At 32.5% G+C, this 18,714-nt stretch overlaps 1 protein-coding gene across 1 annotated transcript in view; it reads left to right on the top strand.

Annotated features, from left to right (window-relative positions):
• The first annotated feature begins 6,114 nt into the window (after positions 1–6,114).
• Positions 6,115–18,714, top strand: part of LOC129975890 (uncharacterized) — a 47,613-nt gene continuing 35,013 nt past the window's right edge. The window contains exon 1 of the mRNA XM_056089165.1: positions 6,115–6,248. Within this exon, the coding sequence (XP_055945140.1) occupies positions 6,152–6,248 (97 nt within the window). The 5' untranslated portion in view covers positions 6,115–6,151. The remainder of the gene's footprint in view (positions 6,249–18,714) is intronic.

The raw sequence follows: 18,714 nt of genomic DNA, 5'->3' as shown, positions 1-18,714 counted from the left end.
CCTGCGACTGAATTGATAATATTACTACTCAGCAGGCCACATCTTAATATCTATGAAACATTCTTGCATTAAAAAAAATGTAAATAAGGTGTGGTTTTCGGTCCCATATGTAATTTTTATTCTTCTGGCTTTCTCTTTCGCCCCTCCCCCCATTATGCAATGCTTTCTCTCACTAACCTTTGTTTCCTTTTATAAGATCTTTTCTTAAACGGAAGTGAATATTAAAATCGTACTAAAGCACGCCATTATTTAATAACAGAAACAATCCGTTGCCAATAACAAAAAAATGTCGAATGAAAATATTGAAAATAGCTTCTAACTGTCCTGTGAAAGGAGAACTCAGCGAATCACCATTAGATAAAGTATAAAAATGGCAGACCTAAGCTAAATTATCTCTTACAATTTAGAATTTAAAAAAATGTGAAATCCACAATTCCATTATTAATTCTTTTATTCATTTTAAAATTTATTCGCACATATAAAAAAAGCTGTCTGAACTGCCAAAAACCAAAACAGAGGTTGGGTTTTGATTAGGTTAAGATATTCTTAAACTGCACCCAGCATTACACACGGAGTTGGAAAATTGTAACTGTACTGATGTAAAGTTAATAATGGATTGTGTAGCTTAATATCATTACATTTTCTGACATTTTTTCTTTCGTTTTTGATTTTAAATTGTAGGAATTTTTATTTCAAAATTATATTTATCATGTAGTAGAAATGAATATAAATTATTTAAGAAATTCACCTAAATCTGTAAATATTTTTAACTGCATTTTGTTAAGAAAATGGCAATTTTTCTTATTTAAAGAATAAAAATATAATAAGAAAATTGTTCATGTTTGTCATTCATTTTTGTATTATTATTAAATGAATCACCTAATATATAATCACTTTGGAATAATCATTAAAATCCAGTGCGACTTTTTTATATACATTTTTATATATTTTTTTATATGCATATCAAATATATATATATATTTGAAAAAATCTAGAGCAGAAAGTTTTTATATTTTATGAATGTTACCAGAGGAAGGCTAAAAACTATGTCCACTCTAAGAGTCCTTGGCTAAAAGGCACCCCCCCTCAAAAAAAAAAAAAACAGTTTTGTTTCTAACATTTTGTTAGCAGGATATGATCAGTTTAGCTGAAACATTTTCGAAATTCAAGCTGCCAAGCAAATTGACGCGAGCTTCGTCTCTTGGCAATCACGAGAATAGTTTTTAAAACGAAGCCGAGGCAAATAAATCGGCGTCATATAAATGAATTCTGTGAGTAGTATTTTATAAAGTACTTTTCTAGCATTTATGTTTAGTTTGCGAAGAGGGGAAAATCCCGCGGCATTCCAAAGTATTATCATAGCCATATTTTCCACTCATTCGATTAAAAAGCATCTATTAATCCACCCATAGAGAATAAAAAGATGTTTAAAATCGCTCTAAGCAAAACTAAATGAGAAAATAATTTTCGTTCAAAGTAAAATCGTCCAGCGCAGTTTGTCTGTGATGAAGGATGGGCACGAATAAAATATTTTGTTTCGCAATTGACACTCGAGGCTGGAATGAATTTTGGGTTACGTTCACACAACAACGGCAAAAGAAAGTTTCTCGAATACTTTAAAAAATTTATCAGCTGTATATATATTTCATTAAATATTCGAATTGGTTATCAAATGTTATAGTGTTCAGTTTCTAAGTTTTATATCAGAAAATACAATAATCTAATCTAATTTCCTATTATTAATCAGAAATTAACTGCATTTTTAAAAAAGTTAATTTTATTATTTTTTCATCACCCATTGTAAATTTGAATCAGTATTCTATTTTTACCTGTTGTATTTGCTATGATTGTGACATTGATGACTGAATATTTTCATAAATCCAATTGAATGGAAAAAAGACAATGAAATATATTTTTATTATAGAAAAAGCACTTTAAAGGTGTCCGTAAAAGTTTGGCCCCCTTCCCAGTGAATATCTTCACCACAATTTTAGTGTAAAAGTAATTTAAAATCATTCATTAGCTTGAATTTCATCTTACTAACTAGTGAAAGCTGATTAATTTGATAAAAGAAACATAGTGTTGATTCATTAAAAAATATTTTCCTCATTTAGATTTCCTCTTTTTCATTTCTGTATCTTTCTATTTTCAAAACAATAATTAAAGTAAATCCTTTATTGATAAGTCTTTTTAAAATCTGATTTATGCTAAATAAATTTTATTTGTAATTCAGCCTTAGGTATTAAATTGTTGCATTTCGGTTTGTAAGATTCATTAAATGCATGACATATTAGAATTTTTTTTCATTTTTTTTTCATTTGTAAATCAGTTATTAATCAGCAATAATATTTTTTAGAATTCGGTATTTCTCTGTTGCTCAAAAATTGAAGTGGACTGTTCAGTTTTTAATAAAGTGTTACAAAAATCAAAAAGATGCACTAGTATGCAAAACTTAGCAAATTGGAAAATCACTCAGAACTAGTCTATTCGGCAAAAAAGTAATACTTGTGCGAATATCAGGATCATGTCGATACAGGTGATACGAGAACATACAATTGTGCCGATTCAAACACCCAATGCAAGGCTGCATAAAAAAGAAAGTGCTAAATCACGTTTCAGATATTTGTTGCAAGTGAAAGTAACGTTGTATATTCAAAATGACTGCAAGAAATCGTGAGGATTCCTTTACACGAATCGAATAAAAAAAAAAAAAAATCGAAAAATTGTAAGAAGTGCTTAAGTAGTTTGGGTCGCCGAAAACTTTGACATTGACAAAACTGTTAAATCACGCGCTCGGAAAGCGTTCTAAAATACAAGTACAACTGTAAGAAAGAAGTTTGTAGATGATAAATTAAAACAACAGCAACAGAGGATCAATGTTTCCGTGAAGGCGAAAAGAGACCGAAACTAGAAAACGGCCAACATTGCTCAACACGTGTGTACGACAATCGAATCTTCTTCTTCTTTTTTTTTTTAAGAATATATATCATTGCCATTGACGGCAATGTTTGTAACGATGTAATGAACACAAAGCCTGGACATGTCCAATGAAATCCCGTTTTCCTTTCCGATAACAAGTGTTTCAGTTTATAAACGATATTGAACGCCAGTTGATATGGAGAAAAGTAGATACATTATTTCATCCCCCTAAGATCAAGGGAAGAAACCGTTGTGACGGTCGCTTGCTGCTTACTTCAAAAGATATAGTACTGAATGAAGATCCATCATTTCTCCCAAGCTTCAATGACCGGAAATCGTTAGTGTGATGAATCTTCCCCCGTGTGTCTGCTTCGAGATCCAGTGATTCGGATTTTGTACTTATGAGCGATTGCGTACGACCGCACAAGTCTGTCTTTCAGGAGCTTTTGGAAAACGACGATATTCATCGAATGGATTGACAGGGTTCTCTCTAGATTTAAATTCTACTGAATCCTATACTCGAGATTTTTAAAGACATAATTTATAGTAATAAGACCCTTTATGCTATAATTTATAACATAAAGACCCCATGCACTCAAAACATGCTCATGCAATTTAAATTTTATTTTCATTTTATGCTAGAAAAATTGTCGAAAAATAAGATTTAAATATTTTTTAAAAAATTAATTAAAAATGGAAAACTAATTTATACGTTAAAACAATAGTATAATTGAAAAGATTATTTTTGACTTGAAAACAGAAAATTAGTTTCTAGGTTAAAACGTTAGTATCATTAAAAAGATTGAACTTGAAGATTGAAGATGATGTAAAATTCAATTTTGTGCTGTAATATTTTCGGAAGTTATCACAAAAAAAACTCCACAATTTCGCTTAATGTTTGATTCACTAAAATTCTAATTAAAGTTTCAAAGAAAAATCTCTTTGAGGTGCACATTCCCAGCCTTCAAAGTATGAAATTTGGTAGCACAAAAACAGACTGTCCTGTAGAACACACACACACGCACGTGCGCGCCATTATTATATTATGACAAAACATTTTCGCCTGGATGAAGTATTTCTGAGCTTCGGTGCATTGAATGCGTTTGGAATAAAGACTCCTTTTTGAAGCAACACTTTTGAATGTTCAGATGATATTTATACTAAATCTTCCACAAAATATGTAATTCTTTTTTATTAAATAATATAAATAATATTCGGTGTTTACATTATTCATTTAAATATTTGATAAATTTTTGAATTTTTAAAATTTAATTTGTTTTTTTTCTAAACTTGGGACCAAAAACATATCACCAGAATGTCACATGAATTAGCATATATAATTGCTGTTTACGGAATAAACCAGAAGCAGTGCCACAAAGTGCAAATTATACGAGTTCTGATTTTTCGAAATCCTTTTTTAAAATATTGAAAATTGCGTAATTTTACATCAGTTCTCTATAATAACGATATTTTGGTTTTATTTCCTAGACATACTTTTAAATAAATCATACGCCACTCTTCATGCAGATAGTTTAATGATAAATTAACGTGTCTTCTTTAAAAAAGGAAAAAAAAACAGATGATGAATGAGTAAACTTTATATTTTTAATCAAAATCGTGAAGAAAACAAAAAGGATTTTTTAAATAATAATTACTTTTGAAGGTTTTTCTACTATTTTGTTTTAATCTTTACTCAGAATGTGAATTATTTTTCAATTTTTCTTTTCCTTTTCCTTGACTCTAGTAAGGTTTTGTAGTATGCGATATTTAATCAGCATTTTTTGAATATTAGTTCAATAAACGAATTTGAATATTCATATTCGGTAATATACTTGGCTTCAACATCTTTCATAGTTATTATTCACATACTTTAGTATAAGGTGGTTGTTGGGAATACTGAAAACTTGATGTAACCACCTGCGGATATCCGCAGCCGTGCCGTCATATGAACTCTCGTTCTTTCTTTCGGCACTTGCTATGTAAGGACGATGAGAGAGCTAACGCATGCGCAATCACTATGAAACCGTAACTCTACAGCAAATAACCTATAAATGGATTGTGTAATTGAAAATTATACTTACATTTAAAATAAATAGTGAAAAAAATAATGCTGAATTCTTCTCTGAATGGAATTAATTCATATTTTCTAACATAACGGTATAGAACCTGTAACATTGAAAGAAAGATAAGAAATTTAGGTTCTTACTTTAAAATAATAATGTATGTAGAGTTCCAAGATCCAAGTAGTTAGAGTTCCAAAATCCAAGAAAGGGAGGGCAGACATAATCACTTCATTGCTATGTAAATATTTTTGTAAAAGTATGTAAATGTTTTTTTTTTCGAGTTTTTTCTATGCTTTTCTAAATTTTTCGAAAAGTGTCATGTCCGGACCAAAGTTTGCACTCACCAGTGAGTCGAAATAACACCTAAAGACTCAATAATGTAGTGACGGCGAAGAAGTTATAACAAATAATAAATGTACAATTTGTTAGATTTGTTCAAGCAACATTTAATTGACCTATTTTGCTTACTCTCATGTCACTGCAAAGTGTCCGAATCTTTCTGTTATAAACTACTTTTCCATGTCTTTCTGTTCTTTTGAAGATGTTGGATACTCAAGGATTCTTAATAATTTTACTATTATTGCTATTCTATCAATCTTTTTAACATCTGCTCATGTTAATGACAATAATTTTATCATTCCTTGTGTATAGACCATATCAGAAATATAGATTACCGAGCTGTATCAGAATTCAGTAAATGTATAAGATTTTTATTATTTCTTAATGTGTGACTTTTTAACAACGTTTTAACAAGGAAATTTAGTTTGGACTAAAAAAAGTCTAGCCCGGTTGTAGTAAAAATCTAACCTGGATCTTGATAAAAGAGCTCTAGATTAGTTCAGTCATTTCATGGCATAATAATGAAACGAAGCGCGCTCTCCTTCTGATGTCATCAATGCATTCGCTCTCGGCGAGCTTAGCTTTACAACTGTCGGGTTAATTTGATTTATCCTACTTAAAAAAAACTGGATAAAAAAATTGTATGGAGAGAAAAATTACTATCCTCTCGTTCGATGACAAGTATTTGTCTCGTCTGCCAATTGAATCTAATCACATGTTTCATCAGCGATGACAGATATAAAGGGAATTCCCCATCTCATGCATATAATTAATGGCTTCGCTCGATATTAGTTTCCTCTCTGTCACACTTTGAAAACCGTATCACGATAATGACGCGAACGTTTAGCAGTGAAATCGGGCTCATCCTTTTATTCGTCGTCGCCTTTTCGCGTGATTTTGGAGTAGAGTCTTTTTCGTTCACAACTGGTAAGTAAAGAAACGAAATCTTAATGCACTAATATATTTAGTTTTAATGTTTATATCCATCTTCTCTGATTAATAAGGCTGGGCATATGAAAATTGCGCAGCTGATTACAAGCAGAATATATTGATACTTTAGCTTTTCTGTGCATTCTTGCAAATGCAATAGAATCTTTACCAATGGGAATTCTGAAGTTCCAAAACATATCATTCCTTATAGTAAGAAAAACATATCATTCCTTATAATTCATAAGCTGTGCAACATAATTTCTGCAATATTATGTTGGACATATCCCGAAAAATACCCGATTTTATCTATTTTTTTACGAAATTAGTAAGAAAATATGAAGCATTTATTGTTGCTATGACACAACTCAGAGATAATGGAGTTCGAATTAATTCTTACAAATCAGAACTAAAACATGAATGATAATTTTCAAATTCTGAAATTAAAACGAATGTTTCTGTCGCACTGTAATCTTAACGGATTAAGACTGAAATAAAGGCACTGGCAAATTTTATTCTCTTATTGAAAGGTAATACAAAATGGTGCTCTTATTTATCAATACAATTTTTTATTTAACTATGAACTTTTGTTATTCCTTGTTTGTGCTCCTTAACATACGTTTACTGTCATTTGCTGGATATAAAGAAAACTTGCACGACTAAAATATAAAAACATATTGACAGAAAAAACTGCTTGCGATGCATTCTATCTCCTGTCTTTGATACCTTTATAATAATGAATGTCTGGTGTGTTTAATTACGTGAAGTATTGATGCAATGTAACCTACATTTAAGGAATTATATCTATATGTGTAAAACCGCTGAATAAGGGTTTGACAAAAACGGAATACTGACCATGAAAAGAAAATTAATTTAGATTACAATCTTTTCTTCCTTCACAACTATTTGGGCATCAGTTCTGAATTTTTTTAAAAGAAATCAGTTATTTCTTTATAAGCTACATTGCAAACCACATTCTCAATATATATGAGTATGAATTTTTGTAAATTTTCCTACTAGCTTTCATTATTCGAACGAAACGTTTACACCATTTCCACAAACTGATTAGCGACTTTCGCAGAGTATAATGTTCCCCCTTTTTCCTCACATGGTAATTGGCATCCCGATCATCTGTAGCGTCACCCGTTTTCCAACACATCGTTAAGTGCATACGGACGGCCAGAAGCGGATCCTTTTACTAGTAGAGTCATTGTATCTTGTCAAATTTGAACTTTCAACTATTGTGTGAATTTTGTAAATAATATTAACCTAGATGAAAGCAAGTTGTTTTTGTGTACATATATAAGGCTGCAAATGAAAGAATTGTTTGTTTACGCTATTCTATCAATTGATTGTTCTGGGTTAATATATTACAAGAGTTTATTTCTATATTTAGCATTTTCATTTCGATCATCACTCGAACTATTCATCCTTTTCAAATCAGTAGATTAAGGGGAGAGTGAAAATCTTGGATGTAAGGAGGACGTTTATATTGCGAGCTACAGAATCCTCAACGTCATCTGAAGAGGGAAAGAATTCTTCCCTTTTCCTCGCTTTTTATAAAAGGACTCGAGATTCATTTACTCCCCCTAATTTGAAGAAATCAGATGCGAGCTTTTGGAAAGCTTATCAATTTTTCCTTGCCTCCAGATTCTATACTTAGAAGAGGATTTTTTCAGAAGTTTTTTTCTATAGCGCACTTCAAATGATCATTTAATCCAAAATAAAAATAAAAAGTTGTGTTTTACTTCTGCAATTGGCAGACAAAAATTCCTCTCTATATTTTGTAAATTTAAATTTATGGATAATATGGATTGTGCATTGATCAATGAACAAAAGAAGCTTAACGTTTCTGTAAGTGCATTTGCCTGCCCAATCTACGGTGGTAGTTTTCAAAAATTATTCTTGTCATCATATATTTTTGGTTTGATGTGTATTTAGTAGGAAAGGTTTTCACATTCTTCAAGCGCCTTTTTTTTTTTTTTTTGACTTTCCAACAACTAATGGTGTTAACTTCCCAATTCTGTCTGAATTGTTGCACAGCGAAATAAACAATCGTAGTTTCGCTTGTTTCCCATCGTGATTGCTTTCACTCTTTACAATCAGGAAGAAACTGAAACGATCCTGGTTCATCAGCATTTAAAATGTCTTTACTAGAATAGTGTTATATTAAGAACAGAAACGGAATCGTCTGCAGCAGACTTGTCGCAAACTTGCGGCATAAATTATACCTCTTCTTGAAACGGTCTATCCTACTATTTGAAGCTGAGATTCCTTGAATTCTCAGTTTAGAAGGAATTTCGGTTTGCTCTGTCTTTGAAAACAGGGTCATGCATAGGAATGATTATCGATTGAACTTTTAGCCATTGAAATAAAAAAAAAAAAAAATGTTCCAAATTCTGAAATGCTGTAATTTCAAGATTTTTCCTTTTCCCTCTTGTTTTCCTCCATTTTCTCATCTTTTCAAGGATTTTTTTCACATCACCAGTTTGCTTTAACATCGTTTTCAAAGTTGAAATTCCAATTAGTAAAATCAGCTTACCACTGTAAGCTTCTGCGTTCTTGATGATTTCCTCCTTTTAAGGCGGAGAAAATTGCTTTCTTTTTGACGCTATTGTTTAAACACACAAATGCTAATGAAAAATCTGGAAAGAATGTCTACATTTCAAATCGCAGCTGTAGCTATTCACCAAGATTTCTAGAATCTGTCTTCGCATAATCAAGGGAACAAGGGTAGATGAGACGTGGTTTTCCCACTTTTAACACAGAGACATAAAGAAGGAGGGTAGGTAAGAAAGAGGAGAAGTACTGTATTGCACCTATGGGTAAGAAAGATTTTCTTTTCGTTGTCTTCCGTCACATTTGCAGATAATTTTAGAAGAATTGCACTAATTTTTCTAAAAAAAAAAAAAAAACATAAAATACAGGAAATGTTTCAAATTAATAAAATTAAATCTAGGACTTCTTTACACTTAAAATATTTGGAAAGAATATGTATAGGAAATTATTTGGGGCAATGAAGGGTCACATTATATGCCGAAAAACGTTAAATGTGGGAAACATTAAACCGAGGTTTCACCGTACGTCCTTCTTTCTAACTCAGATTCTATTCAACATAAAGAAAAACGATTTACTTTGTCAATTAAACGCCAAAAAACCTAGTTCAGAAAAACTATCATTGCTCTTTACCCATCTACATTCAAATTTTTTTTTATTTCGATTTTTTGCAGAATTTTAGAATTGAAGTTCTGTGGTATGCAGCTATTCTTCATCTGGCTCTGCAGTTATATTATTAAGTTTATTAATATTTTGTAATTATTTTTGATTATTTAGATTTACATGAGATTTTTGCAAATATAATTCTTTATTTTTTAATATTTTTAATATTTACGTTGAAAAAGATTTCTGTATTAATGTAAAGGTAATGTAGCAAGCTGTAGGTATCACTAGAGTTTGCAATATTGGACCAAAAGTTCAACACTGGTATTCGGTATTTTTTGATTTTAATACCGGTATTAGAAATTTTAGAAAAAGAAAAAATAACAAAGACAGGTGTTTCTTTGTTTTATTTGCCAGTTTTATCAGAGAATGTAACTATCACAAAAAATAATTTGTAACTTATAAATTATAACAATATATAAAGAATCACAAAAAAGTAAAGAAACATCTTATTTAAATCATAAAGAAATGTAAATGTCACTATTCAGTCTGTGGTACTATTACAAATTTTCGAAATGTGATCTTAAAAAACATAATGCATCAGTTGTACTGTCATTAGGCCTGGAACGTAATTTTGTGCAAAAATTACCGCTCTTTTGGCATCTAAGCTAGTTGGTGGTACTGTTAGCAATACGCGATATACTTTTTCCAAATATTTACCTCTAAATCTCTCATCTTCAAATAAATCGATTTCTCATGGGATGTTTTTGGATATAGCTGATTTCTGTATTGTATTTTGGTTCGTTGACATTTTTTTATTTATCGCTAATTCTAATTTTTGTTCAAGAGACAATTCCTTTTCACTATCGACAGTAATGACATCATAATTTTCGATAACTGTACTGAATTCTTCTGAATGTGGACAGGTTTGTGGGTAAAAAATTTTAAGAAAATTTACTTACTTCTTTTTCATTTTCATTTTTAAAAATCATTATAGTTGTGTAAATACCGTAAGACATTTTCTATTTCGGTATGCCTTTCTTCTGTGCGATCTTTCAATGTCATATATAATTATTCAGAGAGTGATGTGTGCTGTTCTTTCAGTGGCTGCTACATGAAATTTATTGTTGCATTAGTTGTTAATAAATTAGAATCTCTCCGACATAATGCCTCAATAGTCAGTTTTATTGGAAGTAGAGCTGATACAGTTCTGGATAGTAAGTCGAATTCACTATCTGAAAAATTAATTTACAGGTTTAAGTCGATTATTGCTTTTTGCATTGGATTTCTCAGCTTCAAAAATCGTTCCATCAGTTGGAGTAAACTGTCCCAACGTGTTTTAGAATCTAATATTAACATATATTCTGTTTTATTTTCAGTTAGCATAAACTTTTGTAATATGGCATATATGATCGTTTAAATATCTCAACAGTTTTTCGAACTTTATAAATTATAGGAAGCAATTCTTGATGGGTTAATATTTCATCCTCATTAGCAATATATTCTTCAACAATTACATTTTAATTATATTCATTGTCAATATCACTCTCACTCTCTTAAAAATCGGGATCCGAAGTTTCTATATCCACAGTATTTGGATTCTTCTGTTCTTTATTTTTTTGGTATAATACATCTATTACTCCTAAGTGAATTCCATGAGCATAGCACAAATGCTGATTTGCACCAATACACTTTCCAACTTTTTTCATAACTGTTGCTCCATCAGTCGTTATGGATACAATATCTTCTTTCAGGGATAATCCATATTTCGCTAATTTAGATTTAAGCACTTCCACATATTTTTCGGCTGGCATACTTCCTGAGACATGTGTAAGTCCAATATACCAAAATTATTTTTCTGAATGAATATTTTTATTTAAATAGCGTCTATTTCTTACACTTGTCCATTCATGAAATGTAAGACTAAATTTTTCACAATTTACTTTTAACTGTATTAGCTCGTGTTTCAAAGAATTGCGAACACCGTTACTGTAGTTTATAACAGTTCTTCTTATAATGTTAATCGATGTTTGCAAATTTTTAAAACCTCTAGCGGATAGTGATTTTCTTAATTCAGTAGAAGTGCAAAACACACGAAATGGCAAACCATCTAATGCTGTCATTTTACTTATAATTTCATCCAAATTATCTTTATTTTCAAAATAATCTGATGGCTTGGGCTTAGAAGCTGTGCTTAAATTTGTATCTTATTCGCAATTAGAATCTTTCCTCTTTAACAAATTTGTATCATGTTTCGTTTTTAAATGTGTATGGAGTTCGCTTGTACTTCTTCCATTAACTTTAATAATTCTTGAACATTTTTTACATTGTGCCACCATATTCTTTTCATCATATAAATAATGAAACCAAATCGAAGTATTATCAACTGATTTTTTATTTTCTTTAAAGTTATTCTTATTCATTGTTATGGGCTATTATTTATGAGTATATATATATATATATATATATATAACTCTGAAAAATATCTTGAACCCTAAAGTATGATATGCAAATACAATGTGAATAACAAACTCACCAATCTAAAAAAATATCGAAATAGTGCGCACTTTCTTCAAAACTACAACCTTTTTTTTTTCACAGATATGAATATCAAACTACGAATCCTGCGAGTGTGCATTATCTCTCGGAGCTGTTTTAGGATAGTTTTGACCCGCCTTCTTGGATGATTCACATATTTTATCACTTCTCTTGATTGTACGATGCAACTTTGTATTCACAGTCTAATTAGGGAGATATAAAAACCAAAACGTATACTATTTTGCTATATTGGCTATCCCTGAACATACGGTGGAGACAATTAAAAAAATTCTAGTAAATACCGAAAAAACGGTATTTAAATGTGTGAATACAGGTATTACAAAATCGTACAAATGGCCCAAAATTCCAGTATTCGGTATCCCGGTATTGCAATCCCTAGGTATCACTTTCAATATGCTTTTAAATATTAACCTCTTAGTTGGACACAACTGTAAGGTATGGTTGTGTGTCAAAGGGCCCCGGCACACTGCCACGTCTTGCAATGAGGGGAAAAGCGTAATGATATCTCTAAATATAAATTAAATCATGACTTATTTTCTATTTTTTATATTAATTTAGTCCATATTAACTTCATTCTAAAAATGTTTTCTTATTTCCTGATCTAATTCCATCTTTTTTATTTAATTTTGTTTAAGATTGACGTTCGTCCGCTCTTCTTGCTTGTTCATAAGTTATGTTTTGCGGGATGCAATAAAAGCGAAGTTTTACAATTTTTAAAGTGATTTCTTTTTCTTCGGGCCACGAAGTCTGAAAAAGCGTGATTTTACACACATACATAAGACAATTTTTTTATAACTAAATATTGACATGTGGCTATACATGATCTGCAAGAGTATAAGATATAAAGTAGTGTTTAGGGCTCAGAACTCCCATGCCTTTTTCTAATGTTCGTTCCGCATTTGCAATTCAATTAGGTTTTGCTTATAACTTTAAACGAGCCATAAGATAAGATCTTATTGACGATTTTTCATTAAAAAAAACTGTCGAGCGAAGCTTGGTCTCCCAGGTATTCTTTCCTTATATTGGTTTGAAACGTTTTAGAAGAACGCCCTACACTGTTATTCCATTTGGGTTAAATACTCGTCTTGATATGAGTATTCAATGAAAGTGATGATTATAACCCGAGAAAAGATGAAACGTTTCTTTTATTGCAAAATAAAGCTTCAGTTGAACTTCATGTGGGCTGTCGGAAAGACTCTATTCGCAGTGCCAGTGTAGGTCGCATTTATCGCTAATATGGGAAAGCAAGAATATCAATATTTGTTTTAAAAAACAAGAAAACAATCGATATCAAAACTCAAATTGGATTTCAAAATCGTTTTTCATGCATGGCGAAAAGGAGTTCAGAACAAAAAATTAAAATTGTTTTGGTAATGGAATTAAAAATTTCTGTAATGAAAAATAATAGGAAAAAAAGGAAGAATAATTTGACAAAGGCTATGGCACTGTGAAGAGGCGTAGGCTTTTTTTTTGCAATCGATTTGATGGCAGATCGCGATTTGACACATTTTCAACATATCATCACAGAACAAAGAAGATCATCTTTTCAGCGAACTTATACAATATGCGCCAAAATATACAGTACTGAAACTCGCGCATCTCGAACACATGGTTGCGTTTATCAATGAGGCATAGTTCCAGCTACATGTGTTCGCAGTAGTGAAAAGGAAGGTGTGTTGTGCAGTTGTTGTTGGAAATGGAACTCTAGACAAAGGAAAAAGTATTTATAGCTGAGCATTATTTTCGCTCATACGGGAGCGATCGTGAAGGTGGACCGAGTTTGAAAAAGGTGACCGAACAATTCCAAGAGAAGTTTAATAAGACGACGCCAAGCAACACAGTTTAACAACAACTGAGAAAATCGTCTCTTTTTGCAGGAGTCTGCAGCAACCTTTGTTTCAGATATGTTCCAGGATCTGCCTGAACGACATGAACACTGTCTACAGAGAGGCGGTGCACACTTTGAACACTTACATTGCGCATACTGTGGGAAATCAACACGCTAAAGTGTATATGTATGTATGTTAATTTCTTTTGAGGAAAATTAAACTCACAGATGACATTATGTAATTGATGATGATGTAATTTAGTTTATCTTTTCATTTCAGTACTGTATATTTTGGCGCATACTGTAGTTCTAGCATGAACAAGATTTTTTGTTTTCTACATTAAAAGTATTGTGATGACTTTCAATTTACTGTTTTGGAATATTAAGAAGCAATTGATGATTTAGTCAATAAGAATAAATTTATGAAAAATCATTAATAAGAATAAACATGTCGAGGGGCAAGGTCAGAATGAGAGGTCCAACCCCTCTTAGCTACCATGACGCAAAATTCTATATTGATTATAGTGGATAGTTATACTCCCAGTACTAAACCGTTTTCTAATCAATTTCTATTTCATTGGTTTTTCTAATACAAGAAATCATCTTGAAATATAACTCAGTAATGCCATTAAAGATCAAGTCGACAGCATGTCGTCATGTCATTACGTCGCAATCCTTTGTAACACGTTTACGCCTCAGAGTATCCATTCATTTGCGCAGGAGCTTTGGTTCCAGGCATTCAATAGGCATCTTATCTTCCTTGGTATTTTTCTCTTCATATAAAAATAAAACAATTCTATATTAAATCTCGATTTTTCTACATCACCAGCTTTCAGTTTTCTTTCCTATATATGTCTTTTCCATTCAGTATGTTCGAGAAAATAAAGATCCCAATATCTCAAAATTTGATGGTCTGAATTATATTTCTTTCACTAAGAATAAACAGCATTTTTGCACCTCCTGACAATATTAAAGATTCCAATGGCGGTGTGCTATGATTGAATGAGGCATGACATACAAGTATTATCAAAATAATGGAAACACCTTAGATTTATAAAGAATCCCTCATTAGTATGGTGTAGGTCCGCCATTGGCATGTAATACAGTTTGGATTCGCCTAGGAATCGATTTATAAAAGTGTCGAATAGTGTTTAGAGGAATATATTGTATCATTCTTTCTAGAGATATTGTGAAAGTTCCGGAAGAGATGCCGGTTGAGGATATTGATTCTGTATTGAACGCTCTAAAATAGACCATTACCTTTCGATTATATTGAGGTTGGGTGACTATGAGGGACATGGCAGATGTTTAACTTTGTGGCGATCCTGCTTCCATCAAAATGACTGTATTCGAAAAACTATTTTCCTAACTGCGCACCGGAAGTACGAAGCAGTTATCTACGATCAAGCGCGCAAGCTGTGCGAATTAAAAAAAAGATCAATTTCCGGTCTTTCAAAAAATCTGTTGTCTGTCGATGTGTTAGCGTTAAAAATTAAAAGATGTTTATTTTTATATAAAAAAGTCGTCGCTCATTCTTTATGTGTGGATGTAACTTAACTATCCCAATTTGCAACCTTCTCCACTAAAACATCCCACATTTGGTGACTCGAAAAGTGAAAGGATAACTTTCCCAGTTTTCTTTATGCATTAAATGGCGCCATAGCGCATTTCTTCCTAATGGCGGTAAGCGTATCGTTGAATATTGTTTCTATTTTCACAGCCTAAATAATTTCCATCGGAACTTCTGTTATATAATTTGGATTAGCATTTTCATATTATTTATTCTGATTATCAGTATATTATTTGTATTTTCGTATTTCAAAGCAGTTTTGTGAAATTATATTTATAACGTGCCTTTGATTTCTTGAATAAAACATGCCAGGAGATACTCCAAATTCCGCCAACAACAACGCAACAGTTTCTCGTGTTGGCGTCAAACTTCCGCCTTTCTGGAAAGCTAACCCTGCATTATGGTTTGTTCAACTTGAGGCGCAATTCGCCTTGGCGGGAATTACTGCTGACAATACAAAATTTAATCATGTTATTTCTGCCGTTGATTCTGATATTTTGAATTGTGTAAGCGATATAATATTGAAACCTCCTGATACTGATAAATATCCAACATTAAAAAAACGTTTAATTGAGTTGCATTCTGAAAGTGAAGCTTCGAAAATACGTACGCTGCTACAAGGCCTAGAACTTGGCGACCAACGACCATCTCAGTTATTAGCTCGTATGAAAACATTGGCGGGCGATACTGTTGGCGAGCCACTCTTAAAATCTCTTTGGCTCGGAAGACTGCCAAACAGCACACAAACTATTTTAACTGCTTTGAATGAAGATTTAGCTGGCTTAGCATCAGTTGCAGATAAAATAAATGATTTGGCTGGCCATTCAAACATTAATTCCGTTACTCCTCAATCTTCGAATAATCAAATAGCCCAACTTGAAAAACAAGTCGCCCATTTGACGACTTTAGTTGGCGAGCTTACTACAACAATGCGCCAATCACGCTCTCAAAGCAGAAATAGAAATCGACCTTTTAAAAACAGTCGTAGTTGCTCTCGTGATCGCTTTAAAAAATATAAAGAACCTGCTGATGGCATTTGCTTTTATCATACAAATTTTGGCACAAAAGCAAAAAAATGTAGTTTGCCTTGCTCTTTCAAGAATTCGGGAAACTAAATCGGCGGTCGTCCACTGGCCTTGGCCACGATCGCAAAATTAATAGAATTATGCTGGCCGATAAAGTTAGTAAATGGAAATTTTTAGTGGATACAGGCGCAGACGTATCTGTTTTACCACACAATTATGCTCCTAAAGCTGATTCCTCTAATGAATTACTCCTCTTAGCTGCTAATGGCACAAAAATAGCTACTTTTGGTAAAAAACGCCTTACGCTAGACTTAAATTTACGGCGAAATTTTACTTGGTCTTTCATAATTGCAAATGTGAACCAACCAATTATAGGTGTTGATTTTTTAAAACACTATAATCTTTTGGTTGATGTTAAAAGTGGTTGTTTGATTGATGGCATAACTAAATTAACCACTCAAGGCAAATATACAAACACAGATTCATTAACTTCTGGTATATCCATTTTGCTTGGTGATTCAGAATTCTATGACATTTTATCGCAATTCCAAGACCTCACTAATCCATCTCAACCAACAAAAAGCAAAGTATCAACTAAAATACATCACTTTATTGAAACAACTGGTCAACCAGTATTTTCGAGACCTCGTCGCTTATCTCCCGAGTTGTTAAAAATTGCACGTCAGGAATTTGAATTTTTAATGTCTCAAGGTATTATCCGTCCTTCTAGTAGCCCATGGGCAAGTCCTCTACACATGGTGAAAAAGTCTAATGGAGAATGGAGACCGTGTGGCGACTACCGTCGTTTAAATTCAATTACCGTTCCTGATAGATACCCAGTTCCTCATATTCAAGATTGCACTCAAATGTTTTTCAATAAAACCATTTTCTCCACCCTGGATTTGATCCGAGCTTATCATCAAATTCCTATTAACCCAGCGGACATTCCAAAAACAGCAATCACAACCCCATTTGGTCTTTTTGAATATGTTTATATGCCCTTTGGTTTAAGAAACGCGGGACAAACCTTTCAACGTTATATACATCAAGTTTTGTCAAATTTAGATTTCTGCATTCCTTATTTTGATGACATACTGATTGCATCAAATAATGTAGAACAGCACAAACAACATTTAAAAACAGTATTTGAACGATTATCTCAGCACGGATTGAAACTAAACCCTTCAAAATGCGTCCTTGGGAAGCAATCGGTAAAGTTTCTAGGTTGTCTAATTACATCTGAAGGCGTGAAACCTTTACCGGAAAAAGTTCAAGCCATTTCTGATTTTCCCAAACCTCAAAATATATCTGAGCTAAAGCGTTTCTTGGCCATGCTCAATTTTTAGCGTCGATTTTTGCCTCATGCCGCTCAGACTCAAGCTAGCCTACACGAACTTTTAAAAAACTCTAAAAAGAATGATAAGCGACTTGTTCCTTGGACTGACCTCACTACAGAAGCTTTCGAAAAATGCAAATCTGATATTGCAAATGCAGCTACTTTGAACTTCCATTCACCTAACCAGCAATTATCTATCATGGTTGATGCTTCAGACTCAGCCATCGGATCTGTCCTCCATACAACTACGTCTAATGGTCAACAACCTCTAGCATTTTATTCCCGAAAACTTACGCCCTCAGAACGTAAATACAGTACGTATGATAGGGAACTTTTGGCGATATATGCAACTATCAAACATTTTCGACACTTGTTGGAAGGTCAAAATTTCATAATATTTACAGATCATCGACCTCTTACTTTTGCTTTCACCAAAAAATCTGACTCTTCTTCTCCAAGACAACTAAGATACCTTGATTTCATTGCACAATTCAGCACCGACATCAGGCACGTATCGGGCTCAAAAAACGTTGTAGCTGATACCTTATCTCGTATTAATGAAATACAGTTACCAAAAATAGACTTTTCTGCCATGGCGGAAGCACAAGCATCTGATGAAGAACTTCAGACTATTTTGGCAAAGAATGAACTGTCACTTTGTTTAAAACCTCTCTCAACCGACCCCAATTCATCTAAACTTTACTGTGATGTCAAGCAAAACAAAATTAGACCTTACGTCCCAGAAATTTTCCGAAAGAAAGTTTTTTTATCTTTGCACAATATTTCCCACCCAGGTATCCGTGCCACTAAACATTTGATTTCAGAGAGATTCTTTTGGCCGTCCATGCAAAAGGACATTTCAAATTTCACCCGTTCATGTCTAGATTGCCAAAAATCTAAAATAGCTAGACACACCAATAGTCCTCTTAAATCTTTTCAATTACCTGCAGCCAGATTCGATCATGTTCATCTAGATCTCGTAGGACCTC

This window comes from Argiope bruennichi, chromosome 7, assembly GCF_947563725.1.
Source record: "Argiope bruennichi chromosome 7, qqArgBrue1.1, whole genome shotgun sequence".
NCBI classification, from domain to species: Eukaryota; Metazoa; Arthropoda; class Arachnida; order Araneae; family Araneidae; genus Argiope; species Argiope bruennichi.
This window is presented reverse-complemented; position numbering and strand designations above follow the sequence as displayed.